The sequence below is a fragment of the Equus caballus genome, chromosome 4 (assembly GCF_041296265.1).
Source record: "Equus caballus isolate H_3958 breed thoroughbred chromosome 4, TB-T2T, whole genome shotgun sequence".
Taxonomy (NCBI): domain Eukaryota; kingdom Metazoa; phylum Chordata; class Mammalia; order Perissodactyla; family Equidae; genus Equus; species Equus caballus.
The window spans coordinates 81,472,306-81,500,045 of NC_091687.1; the positions used below are offsets into that span (position 1 = coordinate 81,472,306).

Sequence of the window (27,740 nt, forward strand, 5' to 3'; positions counted from 1 at the left end):
GCGAAAAAGTCTTTAAGTCTCGAGTACAGGAATACGTGAAGGAGGGGGAAAAAGGAAACATACAATGCATAGTGTTTCAACTGCAATCTGAAAAACATAAATAGAACATTAAATTATGAACTCAAGACAAATTTCCCCAAAAAACAAAGTTAAGACAGGTGGAAAATAACAATACCCAATCTTTACTGAGTGCAGATGTTTTCAAGAAGAAAAACTGAGCAGTGAAGGACTAAATATATCACGGGCGAACCTTTGCCCGGAGGAGTCAAAAGGTAGAAAAAGACAATGCCCAGGACCACAGACATCTAACACAGGCTATTTACCCAACGTAATCTAAAGTTACTGCTAGCACAGCCCATTAGATATTAAGACTCCATCCATTATATCATCATTATTATTATTTTTGCAGGTGCAGGTTATACGTATAGCTCAATTACATTAGAAGGACGCCAGGACGGACCGCAAAATGGAATACGTAAGAGACTAGTGACAATTTCTTGTGCATCTTTTAATATGGGAAATACATATTCACTCCGTATTCTATTATAAACTATTATAGTTACATGGAAGCCAACCAGACGTCCCATTTATATTTTTAGAAGTAGACACTAAGGATAAATTCCAGCAGAGTTCCTTCTTAAACAATCCAAATGGCCCGAACTTTGCGTTAGAACTTTGGTATTTGCCTAGCATTGTTTGAAATCCATGACTCACAAACGCCAGGGCATGGAATCACACCAGAAAAGAACAGGTGAAAAGTTGTTCCTAGTTGTGTTACGCAGGCGCATACAACTCCCGTCACTCACCCTGCAAAAATCAACAAATAAACAGTGGCGCCGTATTTCATATTCTGTTGCGTACCGTTCGCAACGCGGCCTGGTTTTTGTAGTTTCCACGTGGAGACGGGCCAGTGTATTAATTCTGGCTGGGGAGGGAATAAAACTACATTTCCCACAAAGGCGCGGGGGCGGCCTCCGGTCGGCTTACGTCATTGCTCCAACCAACCAATGACAGCTCCGGGCGGCAGTGAGGCAAGCGCCGTCAGGCGCCAAAGTGGTTTTTTTTTTCTTTTTTTTTTTTTTTTTTCCGCCGAAGCCGAGCGGGTGCTGCTAGCGGAGGCGCCATATTGGAAGGGACAAAACTCCGGCGACAGCGAGTGACACAAATAAACCCCTGGACCCCCTCGTTCCCCCAGCTCTAAGGGCCGCGATGTTGTACCTAGAGGACTATCTAGAAAGTGAGTGGGCGGCGCTGGCGGGGGCCGCCGGTGGGACCGACGGGCGGGAGCGCGAGTGGACGGACAGGCGGGATGGCGGGAGGGAGGGGGAGGCGGGGGATGTTTCTTTCTCACGGTAACTGGCAGCCTCGCTGTGGGCCGCCGTCTCCCTCGACCCCCCCGACGCACGCACGCACGCAGCGACGTAGGCGCGTCCGTTCGCCGTTGGCCCCGCCCCTCTGACGGACTCTCCCTTTGACAGTGATTGAGCAGCTTCCAATGGACCTGCGGGACCGCTTCACGGAGATGCGCGAGATGGACCTGCAGGTGCAGAGTAAGTCAGCGCGTGTGCCCTTGTTCGCCGCGCGCTCCGTGCCAGCCTGCCTTGCCGTCGACGCCTGCGCCTCTGCTGTTTGACTGTCGTCCCGCTCAATGGCTAGTGCAGAAGGAGTTGTCAAAAAGAACTGGCGATGATGAGTCTTGCCTGTTCTTGCTGGCTTCCCTCGCTAGTTTTCTTTTGGCTTTTACAAGAGAAGGAAGCATTAGGGCACACGTGTTCCTTTCTCGAATTTAGGACTGTGCAATAAAAATTTCTATACCTTCATGGAGAATGTAGATGTATGTTTTAATGCACATCGGCATCAATGTTGAGAAGACTTTGACTTAAGACTTTATGTGTAGAACGTAGATTTGAGCGTTCATATTTTTGTTAAAGTTCATTCCATTCAAAACTTAAGAGCAGAAAACTCATAAAAGCACAGGTGGTGTGTAGTTCTTTAGAGACCCTGGTGAACTTGGAATGTCGGATTGGAAAAGTTACGCTTTATATAATACATTCTCAATTGTCAACAGCGTGGTATTTTCTCAATCAAAAGGAGTAAGGGAAATAAGATTTTACCGTAAAGCTTTTTGTCTGCTGCAATAAAAATTTTGGCTTTTCTTCTCTCAGTGATAGCTTTGTAGTCCAGTGACTTTTTCCCAAAAATAACCTTGCTCTTTCGTAGAGCAGTATTTAGTTTATGTGATCATTTTTTTCTGTGTGGTTTTCTTAAAGAGTTTATGATTCAGAGAAGGTAAAAATCAGTACCTTTGGAGATGAGAAGGTAAATACTTACAGCAAAACTGCACTTCAAAACAAGAAAAAGGTGCTGAGTACCAAATTTATGTCCATCGTGCTCTGAAAGAACCTCACATACCTTCTCCCTTTGTGAAATGAATATAATATGGCTCTTCCAACTTGTAGAGATACTATATTAAAAATTAAGAGTGTGAAATGAAATTTATGATACAAAATTAAAGTGTGTAATCAAGTATATATTATTGGCTGTGTTACTCCTTTTGTTTGGAGAAATATAGGTATTGCTTAATTAAATAATATTAATGGCTGACCCTCATGGGGTTTATCCACAGATGATATTTCTTGATCCCATGTATCCAAGCTATGTTTAGGCCATAGCTAAAATGTTTCTTGTGCTGACAGGTTTTCTTAGAAAAGTAGCAGTGAAGGAAGATCTGGGTTTGGATGTGTGATGGAGAGGAAAGGACTATCATGGAAAGAGATGAGAGAACCAAACATTCCAGAGTGTAGGAGTCTTAAGGTAGATAAGAACCGTCCTTCCTACCCCCTGGCCTCTCTGGCCCCCCCACCACACACACTTCCAGACCCCTTATTCGTGCTTGTGCTTTTCTCAGCCTCCTGTCCATTTCATGTGGCGCATAATACAAGGTGGTGTGTGGTGGAAGCCCCTCCTTCGCCACCCCCTTCTATTCCGTGGATTGTAGTCTGGAAGTCTGAATCATGTGTTTCTCTAGCTTGCTCACAAAATTCATTTTAACTTTAATGTAATTGACATGCTAAAGTAGTGTTTTCTACAGGATAAGCATGAATTTTGATGTTAGATAGATATGAGTTCATTTTAGGGCTTCACTAACTTCCTATTGCCCTTTATTACGTTCCCACTTCTGAGGGATTTTTATTGTCTGTGAAATGAGAATCATTTGAGGATTAAAAATAACACATATAAATTAGAACACATAGTACTTGATACAAAATACACATTCAACAAGAGGTAGCTGTTATTTTATACTTTATCATTATAAATTTTAAAATCTCATCTAATGTGGACTTGATCATATAAATTTTAAAGTTGCATTTTTTAGCAAACATGGAATGAGGTAACTATTCTTGGCCCACTTCAGGAAAAGTTTATCTAGAATAAATAATATAATGTATTAAATGAATAAATGATTGTACCTACTACCTTCAGTCATGATACGTGATGATGGGGATGCTTAATGCCATAAAGCAAGAAGTTAAAATGTTTTTATCAGTTTTTCATATTAAAAGAAATGTGAGGATTCTCTAGTGGTACTTTCAATAGGAAATTGTTTTGGCACACTTGGCTGACTTAATACCATTAGCTTTTGACCCCAAGGCTTATGCTATTCAAAAACCATGATATAGAACCTATCTATATTGTTGACTACTTTGACCATTGGAAGGAATTTTGAAGTGACAACAACACAAATAAACTGTCAGTAGGGGAAATTGCAGCCTTTTTTGCTAAGGCAATTAGGGCCTCATATATTTACATAATTAAAGCATGACGTATTTAAGTTATTCCTCAAGTCAAAGACTATATTGTCAGATGTTTTTCCTTTTCCTAAATCAAAGCATTTATGTTCAGTGTATGAATTTGACTATCTAAATATGAAATGTTTTTATTATGTTGTAGATGCAATGGATCAACTAGAACAGAGAGTCAGTGAATTCTTTATGAATGCAAAGAAAAATAAACCAGAATGGAGAGAAGAACAAATGGCATCCATCAAAAAAGTATGTTCACCATTCTGGATCATTTATCAGTAAATACGGGGGCCCTCTGAGAAAGATAATTTTCAAATTAAATAGTTTTCTGGGTATCAACATGAGGGAAAGTTATCAATGACTCTTTAGGATTTAAATAATTCATTGCATTTTAGAGCTCCAGGTATAGGAATTTTAATCACTAAAACATTTTGGTAATTTAAAACATTGTTTCAATAATAATGACTTTTATTAGAGAGTTACAGAACCATTAAAAACGTACATTTTTTCTTTTAATTTGTTTTATTCTAGTTATGGGTAATTAAAGTTGCCTTGTCTAGAGATATACTGTCCTCTGATTTTGGCCACAAACTGGGGTGAAAATAAGCAGACCTTGAGGCTTTTTTTAATATATATTTTTATTTAAATATATATTTTAATAACATAAATATATAAAAATATTTTTTATGTATTTTTTATATATTTTACATATTGCTAGGTACCTAAGTTGGTGTAATGACAGAAGAACAGAATCTTCAGAGTTGAAAGAAACCTTAAAAAGTCTTTTAGTTTAAAACTCCAAATTTGTACATGAAATGAGCCTAAAAATACAGAATTCTTTGAGGTTTTGTTAGTTTTATATCTGTGAGTAATAATGGCTCCCCCACTCACAGCCTTCACAGAATTGTTCAAGGATCAACTGAGAAAGAAATTTGAAAACTATCAATTTAAGAGTAGTTGTGTTATTTATTTTACCACATGGGGGGGAACATTATTTCTTTTAGGAGAAAAAAATTTCAAAATCTCTAATAAAATTGGTTCTGGCTTGGAGGATACCTGGAGGAGGCCCAGGTGTGTGAGGGTAGGCAACACATGTATACATCCCAAAGTCATTCATCAGTGCTTTAACCAATTAAGTGTTTGATGTAGTGCAGCTTGGATATACCCTGAAAAGTCTGGTACTTCTTGGAAATTCATAGAATCCTTTTTTTTAAAAAAAATAATTTGCTTTATACTGAGCAGAAATCTAAAGTCTAGGTTGAGTTGTATGAATTGATACCTAACTTAAAGTGAGAGTTATAAAACAATTGGAAAATAGGGACGTGCATGTCAGAATCCTTTCAATAGTTGTACTTCTGTAAAAAATTTTTAAAAATGGAGAGTGTGAATGTTCTTTAGAAATTAGATGAATCTTAATTGATGTCTTTTTTTTTTAAAGAAAAGAGCTATTCATTAGCTCACGTAACTTTTACTCATATGGAGGCTAGATTTGGAATGGTGTTTATTTTTATTTATATCTTTTCTAGGAATTCTGAATGTCTTCCTTTAATTCTTGGCTGTTGTCCTTAATTTCTAATCTACCCCATCCCCACCCTATCCCTTACTGGGTTTTTATTGCTGATGTGGGATGACTGACAGTGACAACAAGGTATGATGATGAAAATGCAGTTATATGTCCTGGATACACATATTTTTAAATTATTAATTTATTCTTGAAATGCAAATGTTTTTCTTCAGGATTACTATAAAGCTTTGGAAGATGCAGATGAGAAGGTGCAGTTGGCAAACCAGATATATGACTTGGTAAGTAAACTAATGTGCATGTTATGCCATAAGTACTTGACTTATGGATTATGTTTTAAATTTTGTTGGCTTAAATGTAGTAGGAATAACAGACTAAAACTGAGGTGTTGCTCTCTTTATCCCATTTAATTTGAGAGTTCTGTGTCTATTGTTTAGTTTCGTTGCGGAAGAGAGTCAGAGAGAGTCCACAGTGTTAGTTAATAGGTCAAGAACCTTACATTTTAGCCAAATCTGCATTGCTATAAGATTGTAGTTGATGTTAGGCTTTTTTTTTTTTTTTGACAAGAATAGGTGTTTAAGTTTATTTTACTAATCCTTATCTTCTTGAGGTAGTGTCTTTGCTTGCCTAAGTCATCCTGAGATTGTTTCTGTGGTAAAATGCACATAAGAGTCCTGTGTTGACCAGAGTTCTTGGTAGTCTGATTAAAAAGAAGAGGAGACTCATTTGAATCAGTGTTAATAGATAGTACTCAACTATCTATTAAATGATATCAATAGATAGCGTGCAACAACTGGCTCCAGTGGCAAAGATGTCTGGGAAGCACTAGATTAAATAAACTTTAAAAAACGGTTCTTGTCATAGTAGCACTTCTTAAAGATTGAAATCACCAAGAAGACAGATTTACACAGTATTTCTCAAACTGGTATACTTATGGTGCTCTTTTTTATGTAAAGCATATTCTAAAATACATACTTTAAGAAATACTCATTTTGGTTTTGTCTCAAAGCAAGTTAAAGCTGAAAACAAATGCTCACTTTTGGTTTCCTTTTGCATATAGATTTCATATCTTATTTTTATAGTCTTGTCTGGATACAATTTTATTACTGCACAAGTGCGTGCAAATATAAGTGTCATTGGCGAGCAAGACAAAGATCAAAGGTACATACCACATATGGTATGCAGTATAAGTGCTATACTAAACTAGAAAACATTTGTTATTTAATGCCATAGAAAAAGTTTAATTCTTTTTATATGGTGAAAATATTTTAATGGCTATAATAGCCTAGGCTTTTTTGTTCGTAGAGTTATTCTAAAAACAATTTCATAAAAGATATTGCCTAAAGTGTGCTATATCTTGATTTACTGTGCAATGAAAACAACCAAAAAGTTCTTAATTGTTTTGGTCTGGAGTTATGTGTATAAACGTGGAAAAAGACGTTTATATTTGAATCCAAGACTAATTTGTTTAATAACGTTCTTCTGTATATTTAATGACTGTATGTATCAATCTTTATTGAGAAACTACTTGCTTTTTAAATCATATAGCTCTTGGTTCTGATCTTTTGTTTATATTTTTTTACTTTACTGCTTTTTACACCTTTATTAAAAATACTTCATGCATTTAGAAAAAATATATCTAACGTAAATATATGCTTTTTAAGTATGTGTGCGTGGTGTGTGTATCCATCTGTTATTTATGAACCACACTGTTCATCCACTCTGTGCTTGGTATGATGGAGTTTTACCTGTGTATAATGGAGGAATAAAAACTAAATACTGTGTATGGCTTCTGTCCTCTAGGTGTCTGCAAACTAGTTGGGAGGACATGCCCACAGAGTAAAGTGAAGAGGCTATACAGAAACATGTAACAAATAAAGATTAATGCAGCTGAATATTAAGGGATATCTGGTGAAAGACCAAACTAAATCCCGCAGAGTTAATGTTGATTTCTTAGAGGGTGTGTATGCATTTGTACAGAATTTATTGAGAGGCTCAGGGGCCTGGATTAGGTGTTGTATTGAGGGAAAAACATTTCACTCAGAGATAATGGATAAACATAGAATGAAAATAAAAATTAGTAAATTCTTTGAGGAAGATAGATTACTTAGGCTGGAGAGTAAAGTAGTAAAAGGTGATGTAATAAATTTAATAAAATGTAATAAATGTAATGAAAAGCAGGTGTCCATAATGGATCCATACAGATGTGAGTTCAGCCACTTCACGAACAGCAGAACTTTGGAAAAGTTATTTAATCCCACAACCTGTTTTCTTATCTGTAAAAAAAAGTATTAATTTGTGCCTTAAGGGGAATTTGAATCTCTCTCTCTATTTATAGCCACACACACACACCTATATAGAAAGAGATAGATGTATATGTGTAGATCTGCCTATGTATGCACACAGTGCTCTTAGCTTGGCAGGTAGTAGGCCCTCACTCCTTTAAAGACTCACTCCATCTTATTTCTCTAACTGGAATTTTCTACTTTCCTGAAGCCATTGCTTCCCTTTCAGCTCTACCAAGTTAAACCTGTTTTTTCCCATTCCCTCTGTTTCTAGAACTGCCTTTTGTTTTTTCTTTACTCTTTTCCTCTCTTTTCCCTTCCCTTCCCTCCTTTCTCTTCCCCTCTCCTTCTCTTTGTTGTGTTTTTCTTCTCCCCTCCTCCTCCGCTTCCTTCCCTTTTTAATACTCCACTGCTATTTCAGGTGACCATAATATTCTTAATATAAAAATCTATCTTCTTTGGGACTTAATGTTAATCACCTGTATTATCCTTTCACCTTTGTGGACGTTCTCAATCTCCTTTTTGGATATTGCTCATAATGGCTACTGTTCCTCAGGCTTCTGTCCTTGACCTACATTGTTTCTTACCCTATTCAAGTGGGTCTCACATAGAGGTAACTCTCTTCCCATTTTCTACCCCAGCTCCAGAGGCAGTAAGACCAAATACCACATGGTGAAAAACTGTTCTATCAAATGCCAGTTTTACCTCCCTCATCCCCACACACACCACCCAAGTTGAAAAACATTCCTCCAGTATTTTTCTGTGTGTATTTTTAGCTTTAATGATTATATAATAATTATTCCTCAAGCTCAGACTTCTCTGAGTCTATTTGTCTTATCAGAGAATTCCTAGGCCCTGGAACTCAGTGTATTAAAACTTAACTCTTAGCCTCTCCCTTTACTTCTTTCACTAACATCACTTATCATGAATAAATAATTATTCAAATGTTAAAGACAATTACGCACCCTCCTTGTGCTTGGTTGGTGTGTGGCACCATATTGCCAGAGCAGCTTGTGGTGTCAAACACTTTATACAAGTAATTGCAATCGAACATAAGGGAATTATTGACTTGTTCAGTAGGGAGGTCACTAAATGGATTTACTGTCTCAAATTAGTTATGCTCCCTGAAATATCAACAGTAAACATCTGACTGAAAGTCTTTATAAATATTAAACAACAATTAATTTCCTGTAACATTTAACATTAGAATTAACATTAGAATGCTGCATGCTTCAGAGGTGAGTGGATGGGACATAGTATAAGTATAAAACTACAGTAATTTTTATTCATAGATCATTTGCCCGATCTTCTGTTTATATAATTCTACATATTGGGAGAGTATAACTTTGATCCATTCAGTAAATATTTATAGATCAACTCTGAGCAGTCACTGGTGCTGGATGGCCAGTAATGACACGGACAGGTAATGAATACAGGCAAACTATTAAAGATTATTTTAGATTTTGATAAGTGCTATGAAGGAAATAAACGTTGCAGAGAGAAGGGAAAAGAACGCATAACTAGGGGAGGCTGTTAAGAGTATAGTCAGGATGAGTGTAGTCTAAGAGATGACATTTGAGGGGGTACTTGGAAAATGAGAAAGAGCCAGCCAGGTAAAGAGCTTAAGGAGGAACATTTCAGACAGATGATGTACCAACTGCAAAATCTAAGGTGGAAAAGGGCTTCACAGGTTGAACCAGAAAAGAAGCCATTGTGGTTGATGCGTTGTGAGAGGAGGAGAGTGGTGTGAGAGGAGGCAGACAGCAGCAGGCACGCACATACAGGGCCTTATAAGCCAATGGAGTAGTGTGAGTTTGATCCTAAAAGTAGTGGGAGGCCAGTGAAGGATTTTAAGCAGGGCAGTGAAATATACCTTAGAGGAAGTTGTATGTGTGCCTTTGCTTAAACATATTACTATGCTAATTTCAAGTGAGTGTGTATTATTTTTACAGATTGTAATATACAATAATTTTGTATATAATTGTGTTTGATTTCTCCCCTCAGTGTTTTATACCGCATGGTATTTCGTTGTATTATTTTTCATTAAAATATTTTGAAGTCAGTAGTAAACTTTCTATTCCTATGACCAGCACTGTACCTCACTGTACCAGATTGCCTAAATATCCACAAGGGCAGAAATCTGTAGAATTAGTTCAGTAGAATAAACTGACGATTTATTTCAGTAGCTGTTTTAGTGAAATTTGACTGAAAGAAAAAATTTATCCTATTAAAATAATTTCCTCTAGAATCCTGATACTCATAGTCATTAAACATTTATTTGTGTTCCTCAGCCAGATGTCACTGTCATAAGGCCATATTAGATTACAATACCTAATAAAGTTGATTTATGTATACTCTGATAAAAGTTGTGCTTTTAGTTAATGCTTGAATGATTTTAGCAGTCTCTTACAGTGCTCAATCCCCTTGAACTTCCTTCTTTTTTATATCCTAGCCTATTCCTGAGATGATTATATTTCAGGCCCGCATTTTAGCTATAAATTTGAGAATCTTTATCTGATACTCTAATTAAGGAAATATATTATGTGAGTTTGACCTTTTGATTTGTCTCCTATCCTTATTGTCTTTTGGAAAGATGATTAGATGTAGTTTATGTGCTCAGGCCTCAAGTATCTGACTCAGCCTAAAGATGGATCAAATTTTCATCTAGTTTAAATATAATTCAGAGATGTGAAGAATCATTTTCATGACTTGTCATCAGAGAAATAATTTGCCATCCTGGTTCTTTTTTCTTCCTCCAGTTTATTCTCCTTATTCACTATTACCAGATCTTTTCACAGATAGAAATTTATCTCTTATTGCTGTGAATTTCAACTTAGAACCTGATAGACTGAGTGCTCATTCTGAAAGGGCAAGCTAGACATCTAAATTTTAGAATTTGACAGGCTTGGAAGCCATAAAATCATGTAGGAACTTTTAAAAAGCTATATTTAGTTCAGTTTGGGTCTATTAGTGACACATTTTAAAATTTGAATATGGGAAAACTAGGAGAGTCAAAAGGGAAAGAATAAAGGATTACAACTATGCAAAAATGTGAAAGGATGAGGATTTTTTGTTTGTTTCATGCAGAGGGGTCAGGTATGACTTAAATTTTTTTTTTTTCCCCGAGGAAGATTAGCCCTGAGCTAACATCTGCCAGTCCTCCTCTTTTTTCTGAGGAAGACTGGCCCTGAGCTAACATCCGTGCCCCTCTTCCTCTGCTTTATATGTGGGACGCCTGCCACAGTGTGGCTTGCCATGCGGTGCCATGTCCGCACCCAGGATCTGAACCAGTGAACTCCCAGACGCCAAACGTGTGCACTTAACTGCTGTGCCACCAGGCTGGCCCCTTAAATATTTTTATGATCATGAATTTGTTAACAAATAATGTTTACAGAATTTCTTTTGTGTCTAAGGAGGTCAGAAAAAAGATAATAGATTTAAACTTAAAGCAATTATGATTTGGGGTTGTGGGATAATAAAAAAACTTGTGGCTGGCATTTACTGACATTAATTGGGGAACAAATCAATTAGACTCTGTGGTCAGCCTTGTCTTAGGAATTGATGGTTAATGGAAAATCTCAATTGGATCAGTACCCTCTTTACTACTATAAATCACTTGTAATGAGTAGGTTGTTTGTGGAGGGGTGGGGTAATTTAGGTTTTTGCTTTGCGTGATACCTGTGGGGCCATTGTGGTGATCAGCTAGAATAAGTGCTTTACCTATTCAAAATCAAGTGGGTAGAGGAAATGCACTCGATAGGTTTCGGTCAAGGTCAATTCAGTTCTTGCTATGGCTGTTTAATACTGTTTAAGTATCCTGTCGCTTCATAGCTTAAGTTAAATCTTGTGGTCAACTTACTTTCCAGCTTCTAATTTGACTTAGTAAAGCAGTAGTGAATCTAAGAAAAACAATTCTCATTGCCTAATAATTGCTTATAATATTGATCAGTTCATAATCCTTTTTACATACCAGAAAGTGGAAATGATTGGAAGTTCTGTTACAAAGCTTCCCACCACAATGTGATTAAGACTTTTCTGTCTTTGTGTATTTTAATTATGTATTTGGGTTTTAGAGTTATTAATTCTTTGGGACCCATTGCTTTTTCCGAGCTATCTAGCATTGGAAACTCCATCATTATTTTCTGTGCTCTCATGTGTGATAAACCTTATCAGTACTATCTTTACTGCAGTGAAGCAATTCTGAAATGCAGGGGTGGAGTGAATTAGGGGAAGGTGTCTGGTGTCTTCATCTCACCCCTAACCCCCCCCAACAGAGATTCTAACACTCTTCCTGTCTATATTATATGTACCTAAAACAGGCCTCACCATACTTTGCTTTCTTTTTCTCTGAGAATGCTGTTTGTCTTCCTGATTCTATGTTTTTAAATTATTACTCCTTCTTTCCGTCTATTTGAAGACAATCCATTCTTCACCCTTTAACTCAATCATGCCTCCTTTGTGTCTGCCACAGCCCAGTGTTATACTTTTTCTTTCTGTGCCACTTCTGACCCTTTTCAGCTGTTGCTCATGTGTTACATCTAGGGTATATATTGTTTTAAAGCTTCGTTATGTTAAACATCTTATATAAATCTTGATTTTTCAGTTAAATTCTAATTCCTATGAAGGTGAGGATTCTCTCTCATTCTTTGTGTATCTTCCATTTAACCCAGCCCCAAGCACATAATAGGAACTCAATATTTATTAGTAATATAATTGTAGACAAGAAAGGTGATGTGGAGGATTTTCATTGCATTAAATTGTTTTGGAAGTTAAAAAGGAGTATTTTTTCTGATTTCCCTTGAGATTAAATTTTGACAATGTAAGAGATTCTTGAATAACTGAGGTCTGTGTTCACACTTTATTATTGGAAGGGAGGTTCCATTAAAGGATGCTCAATTACCTGCAGGTTCTTTGAATAGGAGCCAGTGTCCACAATGTGTAACCTTATAGGATTTTAAATTTGTAATTACACCTTCTGCCAAGCTTTGACAAATAACTTGTGTGTGAAGATGGAGGGAAAATTGGGCTTTAACTTATTGAAAAATCACAAACACCCCAGTGGTTGCTGTTAATATACAAAATACAAATCATAAGACAATATTCCTTTTTTTTTATTTAAATTATATTTCTCTGAGTTAAAAACAATTACAGAAGTTCAGAGGGCAATGTTAGGTACAAATGATAAGCACAGTTTATTACAAATATATCAGTGTTAAATCTCATTTCTGTAATTTCACTTATGAAATAGAGACAGTAATAACCTATCTCAAAAGATCAGAGTGAGGGCTAGAAAAGATAGACGATCTAAGGCACCAAGTACATTACCTGGCATCTAACACACACAAATTGGCTTTGGCTACTTTTCTCCCCTTCTCCTTTATTTTAGATACACATTATTTAATTGAAAGTCTTATTTAATTTTTTTACCCTCATGCTGTATGATAAACATTTTGATATTTGTAAGAAAGTTACTCTTAATTATAACAGTGATCCACTGGGAAACCAGAGTTTGAAAAGAGCTGCTGTCGATAATATATCATGAATATTTTTCAAAGATTTCGTGTTTTTTGGTTTTACTTCAAAGTAGCAAATTAGAAAAAGTATTGAACAAATCTTTAATATTAACCTTAGAAAATACATTAAGACTCATTGCTAGTTTGAGGTGTCCTGTAATTTTCTGAAAGCAGTCAAAAGATGTCTAGGTGAATGACAAAAAAATTTTTTGCCATCTTTACAAGGGCAGTAGTGTTACGATAAAACATTTTAACTAGGCTCTTTAGGGAATGGAGTTTTCTGGCTAAAAACCCCTTTTGTTTCAACCGTTTACATAAATGTTTACAAGTATAATGGTCCACTTTCCTGCCTTAGAGAAATGTATGTATAGACTATAGTAGCCTCTTTGTTTGTGGACTGAAGATCTTTCACTCCTCATTCTAAATAACACTTATTACGGTATGGCAGTGTGGCTGGCCTTGTTATAAGTAGGAGGAGATTAGGCTGAAAGTAATCCCGCACTATGAAAAGTTCCCAGCCCTGCTGCACCCCCTCCCCACCTCAAATCCCTCACGTCAGTTTTGCTTTAGTTTTCATATCTCACTTCTTCCGGACATCTCCTAACAAATTGTGATTCTGGTTTCTTAAAACTTAAAATTTGTTAAAGGTGACTTGGGAGATTATTTAACCTAGCACCCTCATTTGATAGATTAAAAACCTGAGGTGTAGGTTAATTGACTTGCTCGAGGATACAAAGAAGTTTCACTAAAAGAAACAAAGATTTAGGTTTCCTCGTTAAACTGACACTTTAATAGTGTCCCAAATTTTGGTGGTTATCTTTGATCTTCTTTGAAACAGGTAGATCGACACTTGAGAAAGCTGGATCAGGAACTGGCTAAGTTTAAAATGGAGCTGGAAGCTGATAATGCTGGAATTACAGAAATATTAGAGAGGCGTAAGTAAAATTTACAGTTTTCCATCAATGTTGGACAGTACATATGCAAACACTGAGGAGACACTTGTCCCACGGAGAATTCTCAGATGCTGTACTAGGTGGATGGTGGTGACTGGGTTGGATAGCTTGGACCCCAGCAATTGGAACTAAGAGAGATAATGCAAGACATTCCACTTACTCTTTATGAAAATAGCATATTAAGTCATTCCATTATTAAATATGCCTATGTGCTAGTAAGGTTAATGATAAGAACAAAGATTTAAAGAAATACAACTATCTAGAAACAAGCTAACCATCTGTCATTAAAGATATTGACTTTGCCCTGTCTATTTACACACTGAAGCTTTGTGGAAGGTTATTTATTCTTCTTAAGAGCTGCCTCAAGGCTTTTCCTCAACTGTATTCCTAAGAAAGATTTTCATTGGTTCCACAGCTCATCCTCTCTTTCTCAAAGAAGTGTTTCTTAAGCTTTCCCTTATCAGCAAGGAGCCATTCTAATATTTCTTTGCAAGCCTTGATTTGATATCCTGCTATAATTTATCCTTATCACTTCGTGGATTTAACTCAGGAGACTTCCCAAAATGGAGATATGAGCTCTGTTTCTTTAACCCATTTAGCATCTCTTCCAACCTAAATAGGTTATGTCCATAAAAGTAGATAGTGTCGTGCTAAGCCCAGAGTAGGCACTCACTCAACGATAGTTGAACCAAATCAGTATTATGGCTGATTTCTCCTCAAATTTAATTAAAGGTTCCAACATGTTTTTTTTCGCTTGGTGCATTTAAACAGCAAGAACATGTACCTATTTCTACACACAGAGGAAGGGTTTCTATAGAGTGTGTTAGGTTATGTATCTCTGTTTATGTACTCACTAGAAGTCAACTAGAGAAGCAACCGGGGACAAATCTATCTTGGTATCCATAGTTGCATTTTTGTATTCAAAAGTATATCCAGCACTTTAGATGATCATTTAATTTATTTGTTATACTTCTATTCTGGGGGAACCCTATTTGAGAATAATAAGTATTTTGAGACAAAATAAAATATTCTATAGCTGCTTTGATTTTTTTGAAATGCTGATAATAACTGTAACAATTCATGCCTATTCAGTACTGCAGGAAGGTTAATGAAGCATCCTCTGTAAGGACACAGACATATGAACCTAAATCGGATCAAGTTATAAAAACTGCTCTACCCTGGGCCCTGCCATAATTTCATCTCAAGGGATCAAGATAAACCCATAAAATTTCTTTAAAAGTATTTTAAAGTTTCATGGTAGAGGTTCTATTTCTCACTTTTCACAAGCAAAATCCCTGCCTTCTTTTAGGAAGTCTTTACTATCCTATGTCATTTTAATGACTAGAGAATTTTCTTTCATGTAGTAATGTCCCATCACCTAATACTTTAGGATCTCCCATTAAAAGGTTCTAACTCAGCAAAAGTAGGTTGAGTTTTTGAGATCTTATCAGTAATGGAGTTAAAATATCCGTTCATCCACTTACGTGGTACCCACTGGCATGAATTCCCTAATTAGACATTAGCATACCTTCAGCCCTTTTGTACTTAAGGTGAATATTGAGAAATGGATTACTTACTGTTTAGAGAAAGGATGAAATTGGCTCAGGGTGCAGTTGGCAGTGAACCCTCTAACATGTCTGGCTAAAATGATACAGGCATATGCATCAGAACTTGCCAGTCCTCTGCTGGGTGAGGGTACACAGTGCCCATAGTTGGTTGACATGTAAGTTTCTGTGGTGACTTTTAATGGTGGTGTATCTCTGTGCCTCTCTGTTTTAGGATCTTTGGAATTAGATACTCCTTCACAGCCAGTGAACAATCACCATGCTCACTCACATACTCCAGTGGAAAGTAAGTTTGGTTTAGTGCAGCTAAAACTTTAAATACAGTTAAAACTTATTGTATTAACTATATATTCTCTTTTATTAGCCTTACACAACACATTGCTTTACACATTGAGAAGCAAATATCCTTCCCTTGCTTTCATTTTGTGAGATATACTTTTTATTGCAATTACTGGCAGGCTTATCTTCTTCATCTGGGAGAAGCATATTTGATTTGGGATTAGTCTGTTTTCCCTGGAATGCATAGGGGAAGAATGTATGGTACTAATAGCAACATTTATTCCATACACACAGATAAGTGATTCTCTCTAGAGAGTGTTATAACCAAGCCAAATAGTCAACTACTTGATGGTGAACTCTTTGTCTTTTTTTATCTACTTCTCCAGTGCTTAGACAACTGTTTGGCATATAATAAAGTTTCAAATGATTGGTGAGTTATTGAGTAAGTGAATCCCTAGTCAGATGGCTGGCTTGCTAGATGACTGTATTGGTGCATATTTTGACAAATCAATTGGATATGAAAGAATTTTTGATTGAAAACTATTCTCAATTGTAGATTATGTTTTGAAAACAGAATTCCGCTTGTATTATATTTGAAACCATAGTGCATCATGGGTTATTTTCAGTACTTGCTCCTGAAGTTTTTTTTAAATGTCTAAGCAGTCTGCTCCTAAAAAACAAGTGACACAGAGTTCTTTTTGTCCTGTCTTCTAAGAAAACATAATGTTCTGTATGCCATGAGGAACTCAGATCATAACTATACTGGTTTATAACTGGATGGAAGTATTATGCCTTGTCTGTAGGTCTCTGAAGTTTAAAAATACGTGAATTCTTTATTTATATTCAGAAAGGAAATATAATCCAACATCTCACCATACGACAACAGATCATATCCCTGAAAAGAAGTTTAAATCTGAAGCTCTTCTGTCTACCCTTACGTCAGACGCCTCAAAGGAGAATACACTAGGTAAGTTTAGTATCTTAAATATGACTGCTTGCTTCTTCTGTCTGTGTTAAAATGAGGGGAAATGAAAGCATTCAGGATTAATGAATCATACAAATTCTTTTTCTGGTTAAAGTCTATGTATGGAGGAAGAAGAAAAATGAAAAACATGACATGAAAATTTTATAGTGATAATGAAAATTTAAATTTCATGATTATACTTGGGTTGGGAAATAAGGTATTTTAAACTCACTGACATTATGTTCTTTCCAACCATTTTTATTTCTTCTTTAATTCTACACAGGTTGTCGAAATAATAATTCCACGGCCTCTTCCAACAATGCTTACAATGTGAATTCGTCCCAACCTCTGGCATCCTATAATATTGGCTCATTATCTTCAGGAACTGGTGCAGGGGCAATTACCATGGCAGCAGCTCAAGCAGTTCAAGCGACAGCTCAGGTAAAAAGGAAAAGTTTTGGAAATAGAATGTTACATTTTGTCTAAATCATTGGCCAACTCTAATAGAAACAATTAGATTTGAACAAAAGAATTTTCTTACATACAAAGTTTCGTTTTTAAATCACAGTTTTATGATACCCAACATTTTATTTAATGAAATGAATATGCAGAAATTACCTGATTGACAATGAAACGTAAAAAATAAATTCATAAGTGGCCTGCGAATCCCTTCTTGTGATAATTGCTTATGATGCCCCTGTACTTGACCAAAAGCCCTAGTACCTGCTGAGACAATACTTCATCCTCTCCACCCGTCCAGAGCAGTCTCTGTAACCTCAGAACTCAGGTTGCCTTGAGTTTGTTCACTTCTGTACACTTTATCTATATTCCAAATTAAGTTGCCCATCCTATAGTTCCTTCATAAGTGTGTAAAACCTGGTTTTAAATCTTTATAGCTTCAATTACAATGATGAAAATAATAGTTTAAATAAAATAATATTGGATAAATCAAAATAATGCTGTAACTAGTAAGACTTGAAAATCTCTATATATTGATGTATATTAATAGTATCAATGAATGTCTGTTTAAGATGAAAGAGGGACGAAGAACATCAAGTTTAAAAGCCAGTTATGAAGCATTTAAGAATAATGACTTTCAGCTGGGAAAAGAATTTTCAATGCCCAGGGAAACAGCTGGCTATTCATCATCTTCAGCACTCATGACTACGTTAACACAGAATGCCAGTTCGTCAGCAGCCGACTCACGGAGCGGGAGAAAGAGCAAGTGAGTCTCATTGTTACAGTAGCCTGCACCTTACTGAGTATGGTCTACTTGGCATCCAGCTGGGCTTCCGTATATTAAACAAAAGCAGCTTATAATCGATCAGGGTGAACTTTGGGGCAGGTGCAAAGACGTGACATTTTCATTCACACTGCTATTCTTTGAAGGGGTAAAGTCTTTAAAAAGTGTTAAGAGTCTTTACACTTTTAAAGATTTTTTAACTTAGATTAAATTAGATTTGTTAATAAATTGCTTCTGTTTACTTTCTTTTGTTCATTGCAATAAGCCATTTTATGGAACTTTTTTCACTTATAACCCATATATTTATAAGTCATGTATTTCAAGGTAAATTAATGCATAAAATACAAATTACATCCTGGGAATTTTTTTAAAATAAGATTCTTCATTTTGATTAAGAGCAAGTTGTCTTAATGGTCTCATGTCCCAAAAATTGAAATTATGGAAATTTTGAATATGACACTTTTAGGATGATTTTATGAACTTTAAAAATGGAAACTTAACAGCATTTGGCACCATGTCTCCCAGATATCTGCATCTGCTAGGTGTTTATACATAATGAAAGCTCAAATGCTAGGCCAAAAGAATTAATTACCTAGTAATTGTATTATAATTTATTTTTTAATGTATTGTATTTTCTCTAAGTAAATCCCTAAAAGAATGATCAGTGTAAAGTTACCACAAAAGTGCTAAATATCTTAAAACTTAATTCATCTTAATGACTCAAATTTATTGTAACTGCTGATGATAAATTTCTGTATTTTAAAAATTCATTAGTGTATTTTAAAATTGTGAATTTTAACACTCTGTTTCCTGTCCTACATAGGTAAGTGTTCACATGTCGCTTGATGGTCATGATAATTTTCACCAAATGCTTGTGTGTATTTGTGTTTTAGATTTTGATGAAGGGTATTCACTTTGCTTGAAAATATACAGAATGTCTGTAAGGTAGCCATGACTAATATTAATTCTTAAAAGTACTACCTGTAATTTATGTCAGGGTAAGTTGTGTCTACTTACCTTATGATTAGAAAATTATTTTAAAAATCTTGAAATATTTTGAAAGAATTTTCTTTAAACACCTTTATTCTGCAGAAAACAAAAAATCTCAAACAAAAACCATTATGAAAAATGTTACTCTTTGTTGCTCTAAACAATTGTGTTTTCAAATCTGTTTATCTGATTTCTTCAACTTAGTGTTAAACATTACTTTATACATTTGATGTCATTTCATTTCTTACCACTTATTCAGGAGGTGTTCTCAGGTAGCTTCTTCTGGATGCTAAGCAATAAAACTGGTACTGTCATTTCAGAAACAACAACAAGTCTTCAAGCCAGCAATCATCGTCTTCCTCCTCCTCCTCCTCCTTATCGTCGTGTTCTTCATCATCAACTGTTGTACAAGAAATTTCTCAACAAACAACAGTAGTACCAGAATCTGATTCAAACAGTCAAGTTGATTGGACCTATGACCCAAATGAACCACGGTATTGCATTTGTAATCAGGTAAGAGTCTGGGATATGTCTATAAAAGCATAATCTGAATAAACTGGGAAAAAGAGAACTATTTCATTTTTTTAAGTGCTCTTTTTGCTCCACTTAAAAATACCCTTGCTTTTTGGTATATCTTCTCCTGATTCTTATAAAAATGACACGTTTACTATAAATATAAAGAGTATAAAGAAACATGAGGTCACCCATACTATCAGCCCTCAGGTATAACCTGCAGTTAAACATTTTGGTGTGCCACTACTGCACACCCCACGTTCATATTGTGTTAGTCAGCTCAGGCTGCCATAACAAAATATCACAGACTGGGTGGTTTAAACAACAGAAATTTATTTTCTCACAGTTCTGGAGGTTGGGTAGTCCAGGATGAATGTGCTGACTGATTCTGTTCCTGGTGAGGGCTCTCTTCCTGGCTTGCAGTTAGCTGCCTTTTTGCTGTGTACTCACATGGTGGAGAGAGAGCTCTGCGATCTCTTCCTCCTCTTTTAAGGGCACCGGCCCTGTAGGATTAGGACTCCATCTTTATGGGCTCATTAACCTCTGTCACCCCCTCACAGGTGCTGGCTCCAAATGCAGTCACATTGGGGGTTAGGACTTTAACAAATGAATTTGGGAGAGGGACACTAATATTCAGTCCAAAGCACATATGCACACACATATGTACACCGTGTGCGTGTGTGTGTATATGAATTTGACAGTTGGAGTCATGGTGTATTCTTTTATATAACTGGCTTTTTTCACTAAATCATGTACACCGAACATGATTTTTCTTTAAGGTCATTTTTTGCTTCTCACAGTTAATCTGTTATACTATGTACTGTAATTTATTTCACCAATATTTAACTATAGATTATTTTAGGGGTTTTCATGTTTTGAAATTACAGATAACATTATGATAAGCATTTTTTTATGTAATCTATTTCATACATCTAATTTTTAGGATATTCCTTTAGAAATAAAATTAGGTTGTAAATACTGGTAAAGGCTACTAAATTATCTTCTAAAATTTATTACCAAAAATTGATGAGCGTACCTGTTTTCTAAACCCTGTCCAACGCTGGATATTATTCTCTCTTCAAAGCTATGTACCATGGGGCTAGCCCCATGGCCTAGTGGTTAAGTTCAATGGTCTCCGCTCTGGTGGCCTGGGTTCAGTTCCTGGGCGTGGACCTATACCACTCATCAGTGGCTATGCTGTGGCTGCAACCCACATAGAAAATAGAGGAAGATTGGCAACAGATGTTAGCTCAGGGCGAATCTTCCTCAGCAGAAAGAAAAAACAAACAAACAAAAACTATGTACCAGTTTGATAGTTTTGTATCAAAACTAGTACTGATACTGGACCATTTGCACTAGTACTGATACTGGACCATTTGCACTAGTACTGATACTGGACCTGTTTGGCCATTTTGGTATCTTTTATGAATTGACTGTTAATGATGTTGGCTGATTTTCCTATCATTTATGTCATGTACCTTATAAATATTTTGCTTGGTTTAGTTTTTTTTAATGCTGAAATTCCAATTTTATGTAGTAGTGACTGTCGGTGTTTTTCTTTGTGAAGTCAGCCATGGATTGAATGCTTAGGAAGGCCTCTTCCCCTTTTCCTCTCATAAGCGTGTATTCTGTTTCTTCTAATTTTTACATGATTTTGTCTAGCTCTTGATATGCTTCAGTTTCTTCACATTTAAATCTCTAATCTGTCTGTCATTTATTGTGCTTAGTGGTGTGAATTGCCAATCTAATTTTTAAGAATTTGCCATTTAATGGGGCTGGCCCCGTGGCCGAGTGGTTAAGTTCGTGTGCTCTGCTTCAGCGGCCTGGGGTTTTGCCGGTTCGAATCCTGGGCGCAGACATGGCACTGCTCATCAGGCCATGCTGAGGTGGTGTCCCACATGCTGAAACTGGAAGGACCCACAACTGAAAATACCCAACTGTGTACCAGGGGGCTTTGGGGAGAAAAAGGAAAAATAAAATCTTTAAAAAGAAAAACTGAATTTGCCATTTAAGAGTCTACTAGTTGTTCTACTGTCACCTGATAAACCTTTTTTAATATCAATGATTAAGAAGAGAATATCCTGACAATAAAAGTAGATTACCCACAAAAGAGCAAAATCAGATTCACCCAAGATTTCCCCACTATAACACTAAAAACTAGAAGTTGATGGAATGTGTCTGTAGAGCTTTGAGGAAGAAATCTGAGTTTCCCCCAAAAGTTATTACCCATTAAAGTTGTATTTCAAATGCATAGAACTATATACAGATGTTTTTACTCATGCAGAGAATCAGAAAATATGCCATCTGGTTAACCTGTCTGAAAAATTATTCAGGCCCTTGAGAACTTAAATGAATTAAAAAATTGCAAGTTGTGGTACAAATTTCTGGTGGTAAACAGCAAAAAGAAAAATGAGAAAGGACATATAATAAATAGGTAATAAACTTAGAAGTTTCAACGAAATGGACTATTGACTGCAAAAATATAAATGACCTAACAGGACCCAAGAAAAAGTAAAAACTTTAAGTAGGAAAATAACCAAGAAAGAAACTTAAAATTTTTACAAAAGGAACCACCCACCAAGGTGCCTCTGTGAGGGGGTTTACAGGGCCAGTTCTTTCAGACTTTCAAAGAGCACACAGTTTCTGTGTGTCTCCTGCTGCGCCCCTGCCCAAAAAAGTCTTTTAGAAGAAAACTATAAAGTTTATAAAACTATATACCCTGTTTCTTAATGCAATTGTATATTCAATGTATTTTCCTTTATTTTCTAACAGTATCATAAACAATTAATTTGGATTTTAGATGCTTGTTATATGTCATAATAAAAATATTTAATTTTCTTTTAACTAGGTATCCTATGGTGAGATGGTGGGCTGTGATAACCAAGATGTGAGTATTAAGTTTTTCTATTTAGGAATGAAAAAAATCAGACATTATTATTACTTGAATATTTTTCTTATTCACTGTCTCTCAGTCTAAGAAAATATGTATACAGTTATGTTGATTATGTTATATTAATGCTAGAATATTCCTCTCCAAAATAGGGTAGTGTTCTTTGTGTTCCCTATTTTAACTTTTAAAGCTAATTTTATGGTTTTGAGTGCAGATTATATTTCTCAAAAGGTGTTACGTTGTATGAAAATTAAAAATACCCTCTTCCTGCTTTGCTAAAGAGTCTTGTGTTTACTAGAGTCCAGTTCACTTATCACAATGAAGAATTGGAACTTTAAAACAATACATTCTTTCAGGAATAATGATGCTCAGGTGAAGGGTGGGAATGTTGAACATCTACTGTGAGATTCTTTTCCTCCCGTCAGTGTAGTATTTCCTGCTGTACTCTACAGCGGTCTGCTGATAAGAGCCACTTCTGATAGAAAAAATAAAGGAGATTTGAAAGAAATTAATTCCTATTTCTGTTTTATGAAGCTTAATTTTGGCTAGAATCTGTTTTTAGTGAATGTTGAGAATATTTTTGTCCAGTCGTTTTCACTCCCTCCTTGCTTTCATATAGCTCCACCCCCTGTTGTCTGTCTTTTACTCCAGAGCAGTAATAGAGCCCTGAGTTCTTTAGGAAGTACTCAGAATCCTAAGGTTAATACTGAGAGATTTAAATTTTTGAAACAATCTGAAGATTGAGAAGAGTTGGCTTGGTGCATTACAATTTGTACTTTCCCTTGAGCTGACAGAGTCCCATAGATGGAGAAAGACGTCTCTTCCACTTCCCTCTCCAGAATCGCTTGTGGGCTGTTTGTGGTTATTGCAAAACAGTAGTGCCCAGCCATTTCAAGAACACCACTGGAAACTGTCTTCTGGGGCAGTTAGTGAAAATGATGCTTGAGACTTCTGTGAATACCCTGTCATACTCTCTAATCCCTCTCATTCCCAGTTGTGCTCCTCTGAGTGCTAAGATTTTCTGTAGAGGTGTAGAACAGCTTAATTTGTTGCAGAGTGGAATACTTTTCTCTACATATCTAGGAAGAGAGACACCCAGAAAGGAAACCCAGGGTGTCCCTTTATATCTTTAATTACAGCCAACGTATTCCACTTTATGAGGGAATGAATAAGGCTGAATATTAAATAAAATCTTTAAAATATACTTCCCTTCTATGTGAGAGACCCATCTCACTTCTTATCCTTGAAAGCTGGTGTCAACTTACTCTCCAGCTTAATGAAAGTTACTGAATTTTACTTCATTATTTCGGATTGTGAGAGCAGATTACATGAACCTCAGAGTTAAAAAAGATGCATAGTGTCTGTGTGCCTCCAATTGCCTCATCCCTGAAACTCATCGGTTGGACTAAATGACCTGTAAATCAGCTCTTAGATCTAAAAATTCTATTTCCATGAATCTAATTATTAATATTCAGTCTACTGGGTATATTTTAATATACTTCCTAATCTTTGGAGATACTAAAAGCTATTTCTTCCATTTTGCTTTCTAGTGCCCTATAGAATGGTTCCATTATGGATGTGTTGGATTGACGGAAGCACCGAAAGGAAAGTGGTACTGTCCACAGTGCACTGCCGCGATGAAGAGAAGAGGCAGTCGGCACAAATAAAGGTGGTCATTTCATTTGAGGAAGAAAAAAACTTCAACTAAACATTTTATATAGGACTTTAAAAAAGAAGAAAAGAGAAAGAAGAAACAATGCATTTCCAGGCAACCACTTAAAGGATTTACATAGACAATCCTATAAGATCTTGAACTTGAATTTTAGGGTTGTATTTTAATAATGTAAGTAAATTATTTATGCACCCCTGGTGTGCTATGAATATTATTCCAGTTAGCCTTGGATTCTTTCAGTGGCCAACATATGCAGACATTTGTACTCCTCAACCATTTTCTCAAAGTAATGGGCATTCTATAATTTAGACTTCAAAGAATTCCAACGATGAAGATTTTAAGCAAAGTATTTTATATTCGACAGGTATGTTCTGCTGCATGTACTGTACTCCAGAGCTGTTACGTAACACTGTATATAAATGGTTGAAAAAAAAGTCAGTGCTTCTAAAAAGAATCGAAGATAATGGTTTTTTAAATGCCTTTATAATAAGCTTTGTTTCTTTGTGAAACTGAATTCAGCAGGCTGAAAGAAATGGTTCATGTGATAGAGTGGGCTGGTGTCCTCTAGAGTACCTGGGTACATAAACAGAAACTCCTGTAGGTGAAAACGAATCTGTGCCATTAGTCTTTATATGTTTCTGCATCCAGATAGTGCAGCTCACGAGGGTGGGAGGGGGAGGGGCCGAAGGGGAAAGGATGTTAAAGTGATACATTTTTATACCAAATGTGTTTATTTTTTTGTGCGAGTAATCCTTAAAATTGGAATTGTATTAGGTGTTAAAATAAAGTTTTTAAAAAATTACTTGTATTTATACTTTACCCACTTAATAATGAAAATTTCTAAATTCCAATTAACTGCCAATTTTCATAATCTGAAAAGGACAGAGGCCCAAGACACGGAATGCTGTGTCATCTGTGATTTCTTTACGAATGCTTGAAATTTGTGATGTGAAAATAAGGGAAAGACATTTTTAATGTAAATTTGAAATGCAAATTTATTTTTCTAGGACATCTCTCTGGCTTTTCTTTCAGTCTAAGGGACATGAAGAAAGTCTAATTACAGCAGATAGAACGAAAATACTGGTTAAAGATGTTTTGACTTGAGGCAGTGATGCCGACTTGAGTAAAGAGATCCCCTGGACTGGAGCTTAAAATTCAGTTCTAGTTTTGATGCTACCACATGCTGGTAGGACAGGTAATTCAAATTTGAGTTACTCTGGGCTTTGTTAAACCAGGGTGATGCTGGCTGCAGGGTGTCTGTGAAGCACTCCTAAGGTTTTATTCTATAGGTGCTATTTAAATTATAAATTTTGTGTAGTAGAGGTTTTATTTAAGGTATAATATCAAGTCTGGTCAGTAGAAAAATCCTTAAAATACTTACTATGTCATATTTCTTTTGTATTGAAACTTACTGGGTCCATCAGATTTCTGCTTTAATCAAAACCACTATGAGCCTCTTAGAACTTATTCAGAAAACTGTAAAATCTATGCAATGCTCCCCGAAGAGTATGGATTAGATAGGGGATTTCAAAGGTCTCTTCTAGCTTCGCAATTCCAGAATTCTGAGCTGCTACCGTCTGATTTTCTAACTAGACAGCCCATGATTTCATGATACTCGGTATTTTCATGGAGATTTTATAAACCTTAAAGAAATAGTATATAACGTAGTATTCAGTTAGCTTATTAGCATGTTGCCTGGAGATGCTCAGTGGTGGTACTGTTTAATCTTCTAATTATATACTATGACTTTTCCAAACTCATTCATTTTATAGGAATTGGTCAAAGGAAAAAGCCTTATGTACAGCCTTATTTTAAGAGAAATTCCCTTATTAGAGTCAGGAACATCCTTATTTCCAGCTGCTACAGCCCCTTTCAGTGTGTGAAATTCCACTGCTTACCAAATCACTTAGAAGACATTTTGACAAATTTTAAACTCAGACATTGAATATTTTATGAAGCATGTATAAAGAAGTAAATCAAAATTTTGTGCAATTATTTAGTAATAGATGAAATTTGTTAATATCTGAAAAAGAGAGAGATATATAATGGGTCAAACATGGAACTACCTCATCAGAAAAAAAAATGTGGCCAACTATTAATATTCTTTGTGACACTTACACCAAGGGGTATAATGAGCATTTTTGGTATTATAAAATACACATTCAAAATCTGTTGTACAAAACTCGTTTAACAGTTGTGGGCACAAAAGATCCAAATGTGGGTTCACAATTTATAGGTGGTGAAAACTGAGGCCTTACTGCTGTGGAGTGTATATTAAAATGTTCATGGTGACACATTTGAAGCAATAAATGGCTTAATTAAATGCCTAAAGGAAGCTGAGTGTTTGATAAACATACAATCATTCTTTTTAAGGCCACTTCATTTTTTTGCTCTTTTCTCCTTTAAAGCAAATTCCATGCATTTTAGATTTTTAACCATGCACTGATAGTGACCTTTGTCCTTAGACCTCAGAAATGGTCTTCTTGATCTAATTAATTATTTTAATCTTAGAAAAATAAATGTCTTATATACTTGGATTGGAAGGGATAAGATACATTTTGAATGTATAACCATTGCAATGTTTTCCCTCAACTCTCACATGTTTAAAAAGAAATCTTTCAACAGATGGATTTTAAGAGAAAAAGAATACCCTAAAAAACATTTATTTTTAGCATTTGTATGTGTGTTTGTCTTGGTGGGGGAAGTGGAAAGGACAAACATGTTAACAAATAGTTGCCATATTTTAATAAATGGTGTAATAGGTGGATGCACGACACTCTGGGAACACTGGGAGACGTAACGTGGGAGGTGTCAGGTGAGCTGATTGCTAAAGACAGATGAGCGAGGGAAGGCTTTCAAGGCAGAACAGCCTGTTAAAGAGCCACGTACATTCGCAGCACTTAAAAGTAGTCTAGAACGAATGGACATGGGGTAGATGTGGCAGGAAAACGAAGTGGGAAAGCTGAGCAAGAGTCTGTTTGTGAGCATTTTACACTGGGCCATGGAATTGTTTGTTAATAGGCGTGGTGACATTTACATACTGTTGGTTAAATGCGTTATGATTAAGTTTAATGAAATCATAGTACTTTCTTAGTAAGATTATAAACTAGGGATGATAAAATTAGTCTGTAACTAGGAAATGGCTTAAAAATTTTAAATTTAAGGTGAATCTTTCCTCCCAGTTTTTGAAACTACAAATTAGAATTGCTAGTCAAGATTTTTAGATTTCCATATTTAGATGATAAAATCTAAATTACTGAAACGTAATTTTTGACTCAGGATCTTAATATTCATGAATTGATTTTGCTGCAGAGAAAAAGTTTAACGTGATTTAAAGACGAACTGACTTCAGAATTTCCTTGTTTTGTTTTTTAATTGAAGTTTGGCATAAGGTAGGGGGATACCCCGTCTGGTCATTTCTATTTTAAAGTAGTAAGTCATGGATAACTTATAAGTCAATATTTTAACTAATAAATTATTAAAGACATGCATATTAAAATGTTTGTTTGAAAGAAATTGAATAATTTCTCAATATATTCTTCAGAGCC

General features: G+C 35.8%; 1 protein-coding gene across 4 annotated transcripts; it reads left to right on the forward strand.

The window, feature by feature from the left end:
* The first annotated feature begins 998 nt into the window (after nucleotides 1-998).
* ING3 (inhibitor of growth family member 3) lies at nucleotides 999-26,523 on the forward strand. Of its 4 annotated transcripts, XM_070264954.1 has the most exons (13): nucleotides 1,092-1,237; nucleotides 1,479-1,550; nucleotides 2,697-2,814; nucleotides 3,952-4,052; nucleotides 5,541-5,606; nucleotides 13,962-14,058; nucleotides 15,856-15,927; nucleotides 16,768-16,887; nucleotides 17,168-17,325; nucleotides 17,916-18,109; nucleotides 19,438-19,630; nucleotides 22,479-22,517; nucleotides 24,071-26,523. In XM_070264954.1, the coding sequence occupies exons 4-13, from the start codon at nucleotides 3,957-3,959 to the stop codon at nucleotides 24,185-24,187; spliced, it is 1,152 nt and encodes a 383-aa protein (XP_070121055.1). In that variant the 5' UTR covers nucleotides 1,092-1,237; nucleotides 1,479-1,550; nucleotides 2,697-2,814; nucleotides 3,952-3,956; the 3' UTR covers nucleotides 24,188-26,523. The 4 variants fall into 4 exon arrangements, 3 of the variants coding, with proteins under 3 accessions (XP_001502102.1, XP_005609386.1, XP_070121055.1); XM_001502052.6 differs by lacking the exon at nucleotides 2,697-2,814 and having other exon boundaries at nucleotides 999-1,237; XR_011437972.1 differs by lacking the exons at nucleotides 2,697-2,814; nucleotides 13,962-14,058 and having other exon boundaries at nucleotides 1,034-1,237.
* Nucleotides 26,524-27,740: the final 1,217 nt, after the last annotated feature.